The sequence below is a fragment of the Citrus clementina genome, unplaced genomic scaffold, assembly GCF_000493195.1.
Source record: "Citrus clementina cultivar Clemenules unplaced genomic scaffold, Citrus_clementina_v1.0 scaffold_2, whole genome shotgun sequence".
NCBI lineage: Eukaryota > Viridiplantae > Streptophyta > Magnoliopsida > Sapindales > Rutaceae > Citrus > Citrus x clementina.
This window is the reverse complement of record NW_006262688.1, coordinates 22,299,086-22,312,956: the sequence shown is the minus strand read 5'-3', so window position 1 is coordinate 22,312,956 and position 13,871 is coordinate 22,299,086. Positions and strand designations below refer to the sequence as shown.

At 28.8% G+C, this 13,871-nt stretch overlaps 1 protein-coding gene across 1 annotated transcript; it reads left to right on the top strand.

Annotated features, from left to right (window-relative positions):
* Positions 1-5,434: 5,434 nt before the first annotated feature.
* On the top strand, positions 5,435-7,233 carry LOC18050381 (membrane metalloprotease ARASP, chloroplastic). Its single transcript, XM_006447512.2, has one exon. It carries the CDS (start codon positions 5,564-5,566, stop codon positions 6,908-6,910), a length of 1,347 nt encoding a protein of 448 aa, XP_006447575.1. The 5' UTR covers positions 5,435-5,563; the 3' UTR covers positions 6,911-7,233.
* Positions 7,234-13,871: the final 6,638 nt, after the last annotated feature.

Here is a 13,871-nt window from a genome sequence, read left to right as displayed (position 1 = left end):
ACTAATAAAGTAGAATTAACTATTTAGAAATAATGAATTTTGTATAAAATTAAAAAAAATTGTTGAAGTTAAATTAAATTTTTGATATTTTTACCCTTTAAGGGTAAAATAGTCAATTTAAATCTAGGTTACAGCAATCTTATTAGTCAAATATAATTTTAAAAAAAAACTAAGTCACAACAAAATAGATTAAGATAGATTTAATTGATTAATTCTTTTTTATTTGAAATTTTTAAAAATAATGAGAACTTTTTATAATTATTTTTAAAAGTGAGGTGGATTTGCAAAATTTGTGGGGTAGAAATATCACCACCCTTCATACATGGACATGTACTTAAGTATGAGCTCAAAATATTGGGAAAATACCATTCACACCTCTAAGGTTTGCTTAAATAATGACATAAATCCTTTGGATGAATAAATGGTGTTACAGACCCAATTTTTACTGTTATATTATTCGATTGTAGTCAAACTTTTTAAAATATAATACTAAGATAAAAAAATAACATGTAGATACAAATAAATTATAAAAGTAAATATAATTGATGAAATAGCATATATATGTCATGCAAATTAATAATAAGTGATTCTAAGTATGAAATATTTTATTAATACTTAAATCCAAAAATTAACTTTAAACTTTATGATAATATAGACATAATATAAAAAAATGATATAGAAAGTATTATTTATTGTAATGTAATATAGATTTGGTAAGTTATTTTGAATTTAAATACAATTATTTTAATGTTATTAACATGTGAAACAGATTTATTAATATTAAAACAAATCTGATAGATTAATACTATTAAAATATTAATACATTCAAAATAATTTTTTTAAATATATATCATTTTATATGTTAGATAATATATTAAAATATTATAAATGTAGTTACTATAGAATTTTATGTAAATTCAATTTTGAGTTGTTATGGTCAAAGGGTATGATTATCAAAAAGGGTTCTACATGACTATTTATACAACCAAGAAGTTCTATATGATCACTTAAACAAACTTTGGGGGTGTGGAAGAATTTTTCCTCAAAATATTTGATATTTATGATTTTGGGTGCGTTTGAGATTGAGGTGCTATAACTTTTAAGCTGCAGTTGCTGTAAAAAAAAAAACTATAACTATGAAACAAAAGTTAGTAATATATAGTAAATATAAATTTTAAATAATAATTTTGACAAAATTTTTAAAGATATAAAAGATTTTTCATGATACAAGTGAAAAACCACATTAATATAGTTTCCAAAGTACAACAGTTAATGTTTACCAAACACTTTAGTGCTGTACCTTAGAAGTTACAATTGTCTAACATCAATCTCAAACGCACCCTATGACCATGACCATCATTGATCATCTTTATCAAATATGTTTACAAAAAATGTGAAAAAGAAGAAGAGAAGAAGCCTACAAATATTTGATGGTAAAGCGCTCCATTAGAGCATATATTCAGTTTCATGAGTGCAAGTAATAAGGACAGCTTGTTCATATTCAGATGAATTCACTTTCAGACCATAATAATGTAACACGAGAAGAATTAGCAGGTTAAAATCTATGGCTTCTATGTACAAGATATATGGATATATTTATTTTCATTTCAAATGGTGGAAATCTGAGATTCGATTGCAATGAGACAAAATGGGACTTGTGGTTTCTCTTTCTTTGGAGAAAAACGCTCTTATAATCATTATGTTAAGAGAAGTCTTAAATAGAAATACATAATGTTAATGATTTTGATAATTGTGAAGATAAATGTGGTTCAGTTGCGTGTTGTCATAGCCAATTTGGAAATGTTAAATAAATCGGTTCAAATTGACAAAATGAAAATGTAAGTGGAGCAATAGTATTTTAGAAGTGACTAAATTTTTTATTTATTTATGTTGTTGTTGTTGTTATTGTCGTTGTTATTATTATTATTATTATTAAAAAAAAACTTAAATGATGGATTTGATTTAGATTGATTGTTCTAGGAACTACAAATAAAACCAATGAAGTTCTTGACCACCATTTACATATAGTCAAACAAACTTAGTGGTTTCTTCACATTTAACATTATATCGAGGGTACAAGTTTGATTGAATCAAATAAATATTCATCCTATAAATATGTTATACGTATTCTCAAATAATAGTCAGATCATATATAATTTCTTAGCCTGGATAATGGTCTCGTAGATTGATGCATATTTTTATGCTATGCTCAGAAAAACTTTGAGATTGTATTATATTATAAATATGTATTTAAATTTATATTGGGCTTACATAGTTACATATTATACTATAGAAGAACTTTGATAGATTAATAGTCTCAATCAAATAATAATTTTTGTCATTCCCGACTTGAAGCCAATATGATAAGTTAATAATTCAATAAATTTATAAGATAATAATTTTTTTAAAATATCATATTGCTATAATACCCACTTATTAAATAAATTAAAAGAAATTATCCATCGTCTACCTGTTTTTTTTTTCAATTTTTTTAAAAATACACAAACTTTTTTTTTCTGGAATCCACCTGAAATTACATTTCTTTTCACTTTTCCACTTCCATTTGGAGACCGTTAAGAAAACTAAAGGAATATTTTTTAAATGACTTTTTTACCCTCAAATGTAAAAGATAAATTATTCACCGACTACCTATTTTCGTATTTTTTCAAAAATACACAATTCTTAATTTTTTTTTTGTTGAACTCCACTTGAAGTTATATTGTTTTGCACATATCTACCACTGTGTCATTGTGAAATGAAAATTTTACCCATATGATGTCAGCAAAGTTATAACGAGAGTTGACCAATGAAAAAATATTAATTTCAGGTAGAGTGCTGCAAAAAAGAAAAAAAAACTTATGTATTTTTTTAAAAACGGTGAAAAAATAGGTGGACGGTGGATAATTTCTCATAAATTAATAATTACCTAATTTGAAACTAAATTCACATGATATGTCGTGTGGCTTTGTAAAATATGTTTCCAGCATTGTCTGCTATTTCTTGAAATTGATTTGAAATTACATATCATTTCTAATTTTTTTTGTAATGCGAAATTTTACTTTGTATTGTCACTTTGTAACAAACTCAAGGGAACTCTGTATACATCTTTGATATAGAAAAATAAAAATTCTACATAGTCTAATTAAGACAGCTAACTATCATTCGAATAAAATCAAATAAATACTAAATCAAAGTAAATAAATATTACACACACGTGATCGTATTTATCAAATATCTTCATAAATAAATAATTAATCAATTTGTCAATACAGTAATATTCGTTACATTGATAGATTTTGTAGATTGAAACTGGTTTTTTTTTTTTTTAAAAAAGAAAAAAGTCAAAAGTGAAAGCCACGCTGACTTAACTCATGAAAGCCAGGACATGCGTTGAGGTCGGATTTCCCTCGCTTGCCGCGCCTTTTAACTTCAGCCCACTTGATAATGAAATTGAGCTCATGAATACTGAACCCTATGGATGACAAAATTCTTCACGGATTTAAAGTTTTATAGAGCCCCATCCTAAATGAAAATTTTTTTTAATAATTTTTGGAGAATAAAATAGAGAGTGGGGAAAAAGTAATCCCCAAATTATTAACAGGGTGAGGTTTGGTATTGCACTCTCTCCATCCCCACCCCAATCCCCATTATATATAAATATATTTTTATTTTTATTTAATAATTTTTATTTTATCAACTATAATATCAATTAATAAATTTTTAAGTAATATAAACATGGTATAAGTAAAAGAAAACCCTATAATATTTTTTAACTTTAAAATATTATTATATATTTTTTTTCTCTTTTAAGGTGCTACTCTCTTTAAATATTTTTCACTTTTAATATCAGTTTAAGATATTGTTTCAAACTTTTAGAGATTTTTTAAAAATTTAAATACTTTATAATATGGTGATTATTTTATTTTAAATCTCTAATTTTTAATTTACTGAAATCATATTTTTATATCTACTATAAAATAAGTAAATAGGGAATGAGGTGGGGATGGAGGAATCATTCCCCATGTGGAGATTTCTCATCCCCAACCTACTAAATTTATTGGGGAATAGGGTGAGAAATGGAGGCAAAAATTTTTAATGGGGTGGGGAATGGGGTAGGCATCTCCACCCCCACCCCGCCCTATTGCCATCCCTACTAAGCCCATTTATGGCAGCAGAACCGGCTGGTTCAAGAGTTGTAAGTACTGTTGATATTTGAGTATTTGACAGCCAACTAATGCCCCAAAAAGAATTTTTAACGTTTCTGATTTGTTTATTTGTTAGAGTAAAAGTAAAGAGTACGAATTTCTCCTACTTTAATATTTATTTATTTAAAGGAGTGAGTGGGAGTTGCACTCAGTGGGATTCATTCATTTTTTGAGTGAGGAGATTCTTACTTTTACAGGCTCCCAACTCTTTCTTTTTTATTTTTCTTTTATTAAAATAATATAATTATATTTTTTAAAATAAAATACTGTTATACTTTTCTAAAAATAATAATATAAGATTTATTTAAATAATATTATTTAATAGTATTATGTTTATTAAAAATAATATTAAACTTATTTAGATAATATATTGTTATATTTAGTTAAAAATAATAATTTACATTGATTATAAATTTAAAATTACTTAAAAATAATATTATTAGATTCATAGAGAATTAATAATATTTTTATATATTATCTTTATTTGAATATATATGTATATTATATTTATTTAATATTGATAATTAATAATAATAAATAGTTCATTTTAAGAAAATATTAATTTCATATTATAATATTATTAATAATGTTTCGTGTATGTTGCTATTCTCAATAATTTTTAATTTAAAAATTAAATATAATAATATCAATCATTATTATTAATATATAAAATTAAAATTAATAATAAAATAAATAGTTTATTTTAAAAATGGATTATTTTGTTCACTTTGTAATTAAAAAATATAATTCTTTAAATAAGGGTAAAAGTCTAATTTGTAATAACTCACTCCCATTACAAGACAAAATAAACATATAAATGAAATTTTAATTCATATTCTAAACTCTCATTATAATGTAAGTAAATAATCTATTCTCCTTCTCACTCTAACTCGACACTTTCAATCATTTCTATTCGAATATGAAAAGTAAATTTTACCTTCACTCTTCACACAAGACGCGGGATAGAAATATATAAAAAAAAAAGGAATTTTGTAAAGGATTTTTCAATATTTTAAAGGTATTTATTTTTCAGATGAAAAAGTATTTATTAGAGTAGAAGCGACCAGAAAGAAGGTTTATCACTTTATCTTCAACTAAAACACGTCTGCCCTTATATGGACCATACAATACACGTCTTTAATTTATTTAACCAATTTGGGCAACAGTCAAAATTACACAAAAAGACCAAAAACAAACTGACAAGAGTAACAAGTTGTGTGGAAGGAAAATAAGAGGGAGACATCTTATGGACTTCCGCTCCACAAAACCAAAATTATGAATTATCTTATAACACTTTTTCCCTTTGCCATATCTTCGCTTACACTCTCATCCTTTTCTTCTTCAAAAAAACAGATACCATGCTAATAAATTTCTCAACCTCCCCTCCATCTTCTTATTCTCTTATCAAAATTTCCAATTCGAAGTTGCCCATCTCAGAATTCCCTCTCAAACCCAAAATCCATCTCTCAAAATCTCATTTTTCTTGTGCTTGTTCTTCGTCAAGCCTCAGTTTTTATTGCAAGAACCAATTATTTTATGAAAAGAGCAAGTACCCATTTCGGAAAAGACTTAATTTCAGGACGTGTGCTGTTTCGGGATTTGATTTGGGGAGTTTTGAATCTGTTCTGGAGGCAGCTGGAGTGTTGACAGCTATTATCATTGTTCATGAAAGTGGTCACTTTCTTGCTGCCTATCTTCAAGGAATTCATGTAAGTAAATTTGCAGTTGGTTTTGGTCCAATTTTAGCTAAATTCAGTGCAAACAATGTAGAGTACTCTATTAGAGCTTTTCCTTTAGGTGGATTTGTTGGGTTTCCTGATAATGATCCAGAGAGTGGCATTCCTGTTGATGATGAAAATTTACTTAAGAATCGGCCAATATTAGATAGGGTCATTGTGATATCAGCTGGTGTAGTAGCAAATATAGTCTTTGCATTTGTGATAATCTTTACTCAGGTATTATCAGTTGGTTTGCCTGTTCAAGATGCCTTTCCCGGGGTTCTTGTGCCTGAAGTTCGAGCCCTTTCAGCTGCCTCTCGAGATGGATTGTTTCCTGGTGATGTAATCCTCTCAGTTAACGGTAATGAATTCCCAAAAACTGGTCCAAATGTGGTCTCTGAGCTTGTTAACGCGATCAAGAAAAGCCCTAAAAGAAATGTGTTGCTTAAAGTTGCAAGGGGTGAGCAGCAATTTGAAATTGGGGTCACCCCAGATGAAAATTATGATGGAACTGGTAAAATTGGAGTCCAGTTATCACCAAATGTGAAGATTTCAAAGGTTCTTCCAAAGAACCTGTTGGAGGCTTTTAGATTTACTGCAAAAGAATTTTGGGGCCTCTCATGTAATGTTCTGGATAGTTTGAAACAGACATTTTTTAACTTCTCTCAAACGGCTAGCAAGGTTTCCGGTCCTGTTGCCATTATTGCTGTTGGTGCAGAAGTTGCTAGGTCAAATATTGATGGGCTTTACCAGTTTGCAGCTGTGCTCAATATTAACCTTGCAGTGATAAACCTTCTCCCATTACCTGCTCTGGATGGGGGTTCATTGGCCTTGATTCTTATAGAGGCTGCTAGAGGTGGGAGGAAACTCCCGCTAGAGGTAGAACAACAAATCATGTCATCAGGGATTATGTTGGTTTTACTCCTTGGGTTATTCCTTATTGTCCGTGATACCCTTAACCTTGATATTATCAAAGATATGTTATGATTACTTCAAAGTCTTTGGAGATCATTGACAGTTTGTGTTGGAGATAAATTTCCTTTGAAGCTCGTGTTGTATCAAGTTTAGAAACCTGTGATGATGTATCATAAGGGGATGGACCAAGTTGGTTATCCGCTATTGATATGATTGGTTGCTTCTGCCAAGGTGCTATCTGATAGGTACTTGATGCTTCTTGTGTGATTTTACTCCTTCCAACTTAATGCCTTTCTCATTGTCAACTATTCTTGATCACATTAGCAAAATTATAATCAGTTGTGGACCTCAATATTTCATTTCCAACCCATTCATAATTACAAAGTTCTCTGTAATCATGGCATTCTCTTATAGTTTATTTTCCGTATTCATGGGTGTTCTGAGGTGAAATTATCTGCTAGAGATTTTATCTTTGGAGCTCACTGTAAAATTAGCAAGCATTTGAAGCCATAGGAATCTGTTGCTGGATCATTGAAGTCATAGGAATTTGTATTTTTGAATTAAGCAATTATTACGTTGGTATGGATCTAGTGATATATTATTTAGAGAATGAACTTAGATGCAATTTGATTTCCCAGCTACGGCCTCTTTAATGGTAGAAATGTAACTCTAACGCTTTCCTTCCCTATTTCGATATTCTCTACATTACGAGTGTTGTTGCGTATCTGCGCTGAGACTTTCAGTTGTTCTGTAATTTCTAGTGGTAAACAAAATTCATCCATGATATGTTTGTATTCATAAGTCTCCTTTCCTTGTTTGCTTAATGAAAACATGGACAACGGCGCAGACCCAGGAATTCAAAAATAATTTGATCATTTCTTTAAGGTATACGGGTTCTTAGTTTGTAGTTGTTAAATTTGATGGTAAATTAGACACTGAAATTGGAGTTTCAGCCTTGCTGTCCGCTGAACGTAAAGGTAAGTAGGTTTTCTGTCAAGACGCATGTTCATATTGTAAATTTGTCCAGACTTCAGAATTGGAAGTATCATGAAATGGACCTGCTCAACAAGGATTCTCTAGAAATGGAGTCAAAATTGAAAGTAGTGTGGGATCGGAAGTAAAACTTAATACATTTATCCCAAGGTTAAAGAGAGTATGTAAATCTGAAGTGTTAAATATAGGCCGAATCATAAAAAGCTCTTGTTGGAAGGATAAAATCATAACTATAAGAGTGTGAGTGTGTGTGTAGAGGCATAAATTTCAGGACCAATAGGTTAACCACGTATAGAGGCATAAATTTCTAATAAGAATACCATTCACATTCAAATCTATGGTCTTTATGAATTATATTTAATGTAATTTACAGTAAAGTAAAATTTATCTAATAATTTGTTTGATTTCATTATTTCATTATTTATTTTTATATTGAAAAATTTAGTTCTAAGTTACAATAAATATAATTTAAGAAAACCCTGAAATCTATATTTCTATTAACATTTAAGCAAAATGGGAACTGAAAGGCAACAATTTTATCCATTTTTCAGTTAGAGAGAAAGTTTGGAGATTTTCTACTCATTTTGACTTTGTTTTCTCTGATCTTATTGCATATTTGCATGTTCTACCTTTTGGTGGGCGTTAAATTAAAAAACAAATAAGTAAATCAGAATCATCTAAATTAGTGAGAGGCGCATGTCAGTTGATATAAAAAAGCTTAAAAGCGAAGCAAAAAGTTAAAACGAGTAGAAAATATTCAGAAATAAATGTCGTGTCATAAATATAGGTGTTGTCATGTCTGCACCTTCTCATGTAATGTTGAGATGCTTGTATTTTCTCATGGAACTGGAGAGGGTTAAAAAAATCATCATATACTGCAAATTTGAAATATATTATCCAGTGTCAAAGTTTTTCTTTTTCTTTTTTTGGTCGATAAGATCCAGTGTTCAAAGCTTATATTTGAACTGTTGATGATATACCATTAATAAATTATCTACAATTGACTTGTTTGTTAAGACATTTTTTAAAATACATAAATATTTTTTTTAACGCATCACTTGCAGATAGTATTTTATTGCATTCGTCTACTTTTATCTCATCTCAGTTAATAGATTTAACATAATATTAATCAAATGACTTTTTTACCCTTCAAATACAAAATTAAAATTTTTCCCAAAACAAAAACAAAAGAAAAGGATTCAAAATTGCAGCCGTTGGCTACAATAAACACAAGAAACAATTCATAATGCACATATAATCTATGAAATCTGCTTTTCTTTATTTTCAAACACATGATCTACACATTGATGCTCACAACTCTACTATTCATATGCCATTATTGAAGCTCACAACTAGCCAAATTGAAATCAAATTGAAGTTAAAAACCTACTGGTACATCTATCAAATCTACTCATATAATCCATCAAACACATAATCTACACATTTAAACTCACAATTGTACCATTCATTAGCAAATGATATCAAATTATAGCTCATGTTATGTCGTTAATGGATAGTCACATATAAAAGTTAAATGCAATCCCTAGCACTATTGGTGTGGTGTGCGGGTATGTGTTATGGTTTCTACTACACCACATAATCTTAATGCAATGTTTTGTCATGCAAGTTCAATAAATCCAAGTTTTGGCAATGACTTACTACTGAAGCTCTCATATAACCTAGTATTAGAGATTAGATGGCAGAAAATCCAAAGTTAGAACTAAATGATGATGTGTTGAAGATAAAGAAAAGGCTTAGGGTCATCGAAGAAAATCTTAAATATATCATAATTTTGCTACTCTATACCAATAAATTGGAGTTCACAAATTGGTCTGAAACAACTAAGAGCAAAAATAATACACATTGGTCTTGCAATATTAAACGCTTTTAATTGAAATTTGAAATTCACCCCATATGTCACTATAACACCCGACCAAGTTGATGCAGATATAAAAATCATGGATATAGAACTATGCATTTCTAAAGTGTTCATAGAAGTGCGCACAACTATGCGAATATCCATAGAAGCGCACACACCTGTGCGAATATCCACAGAAGCAAGGTTAACATGCCTAAAACAACAATTAAAATATCAACAGCAACGATTAATATCTCAACAGCCCTAAAACAACCTATTATTCCCTAATTTATCATTACCCTCAAACATTTTGGCCAAATAAAATTAATTTAAATTCTAGGGATTCCAACAACAACGATTAAACAAAATCACCGATTAACAACAATCAACAAAACATTGGGGCTTAGTAGCAAACAAATTCAACGAAACTTACTTGACAATAGGCTGAAACTCCCTAAATCGGGACACCTAGCCTTGTAACAATTCACTGATTTCGTCAACACCTCTGAATCTTCTAATGAACAACACCTTTGATATTCAAGCTTGTTTCATTGATGAGAATGGACAGAAATTGGAAATAAAATGGCTGGATTTAAGTGTCATACGACAACAGGGTCAAGTGTGAAGGTGGTTGCTGGAAATTAGAAATGAGAATGAAATTATCATTTTACCCCTATGACGTCAGCAATGTTCTAACAGTGTTAAGATGGAAGTGGACAAGCGAAATAAAATACTAACTTCAGATGGTGCGCTGAAAAAAAAGTGTTTGTATATTTTTGAAAAAGCTCAAACAAACAAATGGACGGTGGATAATTTCCCTAAAGTATTACAAAAGATCGGATGTTTCCTAGAGACTGAGAGGATCCGCATGTGGTAAGATCCAATAAGTCTCTCCTGGTTAAAATGACAAAAGATTTAAACAAAACCACTTATATTTAATTTGCACATTACAAATATTGTTGGTTTGTCTTAACGAAGGCAATTATATTATATTTCTTCATTTAAGAAAAAAAAGGTGTGCAGATATAATTTGTATTTGTATCTAAAGTTATATTACGTCCCAACAAGTTAATAATAAATTTTATCATATGCATATTATCTCTTTTTGAGACCACAACACGATTTACAAAACTAGTTGATTATTTTTTTCAGCACAACATAAGGCATATTAGTTTATAATCCATGCATTTACTTGATTTTTAATTATCAAAAGCAAATCACTAGGCTTAAAAAAGTGTTTTCAAAGCAAGTATAAAAAGTTCTACACTTAGTGCTTCAAAGCAGTTTTAAAAATAATTAGGGTGTTTTTCAACAAAAACGTGTGATTTGACCCCAAACTATTATACCTATTAAATAATATGATATCATATAATTGACTGAATAAAAATACAAAATAATGAATATAAGTCACGTGATTTATGTGGTATTTTCATACAAACAATTATATTATGTCTTATCAATTTTTAGTATAATTGTTAATACAAAAGCATTTGTGGTTGAATGATTATTGTATTCACATCTCAACATCTTTTGTTTCATTTTATTAAAATCAGCCTCTATTAAACCACACCCGCATTAGAGAAGGACCATATATATATATATATAACATCATAGCCAAATACCAACTAAATTTGTTTCATTTTATTTCTAATTTTCGTTTATAGTTCCTTCAAACAAATTAGTGCTTCTTCCTTAACCGACTAGCCGAAACGGTTAATAGGATACCGAATTAAGATTAGTGGAATTAAATCATTTTGCTTTAGGATAAATTAGTTTTATTTGTAATACTTTTTGAAAAAAAATATTTTAAATGATGTATTCATTTTAATTTTTACTAAATGAAAATCATTTTACAATATCACGAATTCAAATTTAAAGTACAGAAATAAAATTAATAGAAGGAAAATTATTTATTAACTTTATTAAACTGTTATGTTGGCATATATGTCAAATATATGAAAAATATTTTTACTCTATGATAATAACAAAAATATTGTAATATGAATATGGTCAAAGGACTACTGAAATACAAGGAAAGATATTTGATGGGCATAATGACAATTAATTTTATTTTGACTGATAATAAACAAAACATGTAAGTAATGAAAAAGATAGACTTCAAAATTACATGATAATAGGAAATAATATCCATGTAAAGGAAAATTCATCATAGAACTACTAGAATTAGCAATATATACCCTATATATTAAACTAAAATAGGTACAAAAATAATTTATAGAGATGTTAATAGTAATAAATGTTATTATTAGGGCTGCAAACTCTCTAGTTATATAAAAATTGATGGGACACTACTGTATGACCAGCAAATGCCCTACATATTCATTCCAACAAATTCATTGACTTTTGTATTTCTATTATCAATGCTTTCGAGCCACATCATCTTATGTACAACAATTTGCATTATATATATACACTGTTTGTGGGTTTTTTTTTATACGGATATTTTTAAATTATAAAATTTTTAATTTTTTAAATTATACAATTTAAAAACGTGTTCATATTTAAAAAATAAATCCAGACATTCAAACGTAAGAATGATTATATATATGTGCACAGAATTATTCATTTGAATTATGAGGAGTCCAAAGGATGATATATCACTGTTCAAATGTGGAACGGTTTAATTTGGATATGAATATTTTTAAAAAGTCACTGGCGGTTTTTCGTACACGTGACTTTCAATGATTACTATTGCAAAAAATAAATAAAATGCAATAAACGACAATTTAAAGAATAAACGTAAAAGAACATTCATTGGGGGGAAAAGTCGCAATACAGGATCACATATTTGGCGAGAGCTCATTTCAAGTGAAAAAAAAAAAAACAAAGTATATTTTTATCTCCTCTACAAATATGGTTAATTAAACATGAAAATATCAGTTTTAAATAAAAATATTTAGAATTTACATAAAATTTCATCAATCAAATGGATTTTCTACTACAAAATTTTATTGCTAAAAGAAAAACTTAAGTATGACTAGTTTTCCAATCATGGATCTATTAAAGCCAGAAATAAGCTTAAAAACAAAATAAAGACATTCTCGCATTGTATATATAATATGCTATTTAAAAAGAAAATAATTTGTTCCTTTCTTTTTTTTTTAATATGAATAAGTTGGTTTCGACCTTGTTCCATTAAATAAAAAAATAATATACATACATACATACATACATACATACATACATAGAAATATATATATATATATATATATATATGATATTATTATGCTATTTAGAAGGAAAACCAACTTTTTCTTCTTATTCGAAAGTTAAATTTCAAAAAGTTGTGTGCACGTGTTTCATTAAAATCATTTGAAGAAAATAGTCCTCAACCTTTCTAAATTACTTCACCTTTGTGAAAATTATCTGCCTACACGTCATGGAAAAAAAAATTAATTAGCAAATGACTAATTATAGAATTAAAACATACAAGTGAAGATAATGATAATAATAAAAAAAAAAAAATATCGCGTCATGTTGTGTGTGCTAATAAGTAATGATGTGTTAGATATCAAGGGCGTATATAGAAAACGCGTCGAAGCCTGCAAGGACGTACCACTCAGCATGCAAAACGGAGCGAAATGGAAGCTCACACCTCTCGTTAAATTCCCCATCACCCCCAAAGCAATTATCAATTATCAATTAGCAATTAGCCAAGCCACCCTCTTGTCTTCTGGGGCTATCACATACATCGCACTCCTCTTAATTTGCCCTAGTTTTGGTTTTTGGTCCCACTCTTTCCCTTAATTCACACATAATAATTAATTAATTAATTCATCAATAATCTCACTTTGTTTCTCTCTCTACATCTGTCCCTTTCTCTCTCTATATCTCTACACTTTTGGGTGTAAAAAACAGCTCAAGAAGGTGTAGAGAAGACAAGAACTTGAAATATTTTTATTATTCTCTCCCACTCTCTCCTCTCTTGGATTTTTCATTTCTCTCACCTTGGGGGAGGAGAGACTCAATAAACATAAAAACAAATAACCTTAAGTCACAAAGTAGCCTGGAAAGCATACAAAATACCCATAAAAGAAAAAGCTCATCAGAACAGCATACGTGTTACGTAATACAATTATCTTCTATCCTACACAAAACCAAAGGGAGTTGTTCAAAACCAGCAACAAGAATTTTTTTTTTCCCCTCTCTCCAAAAAGGGGT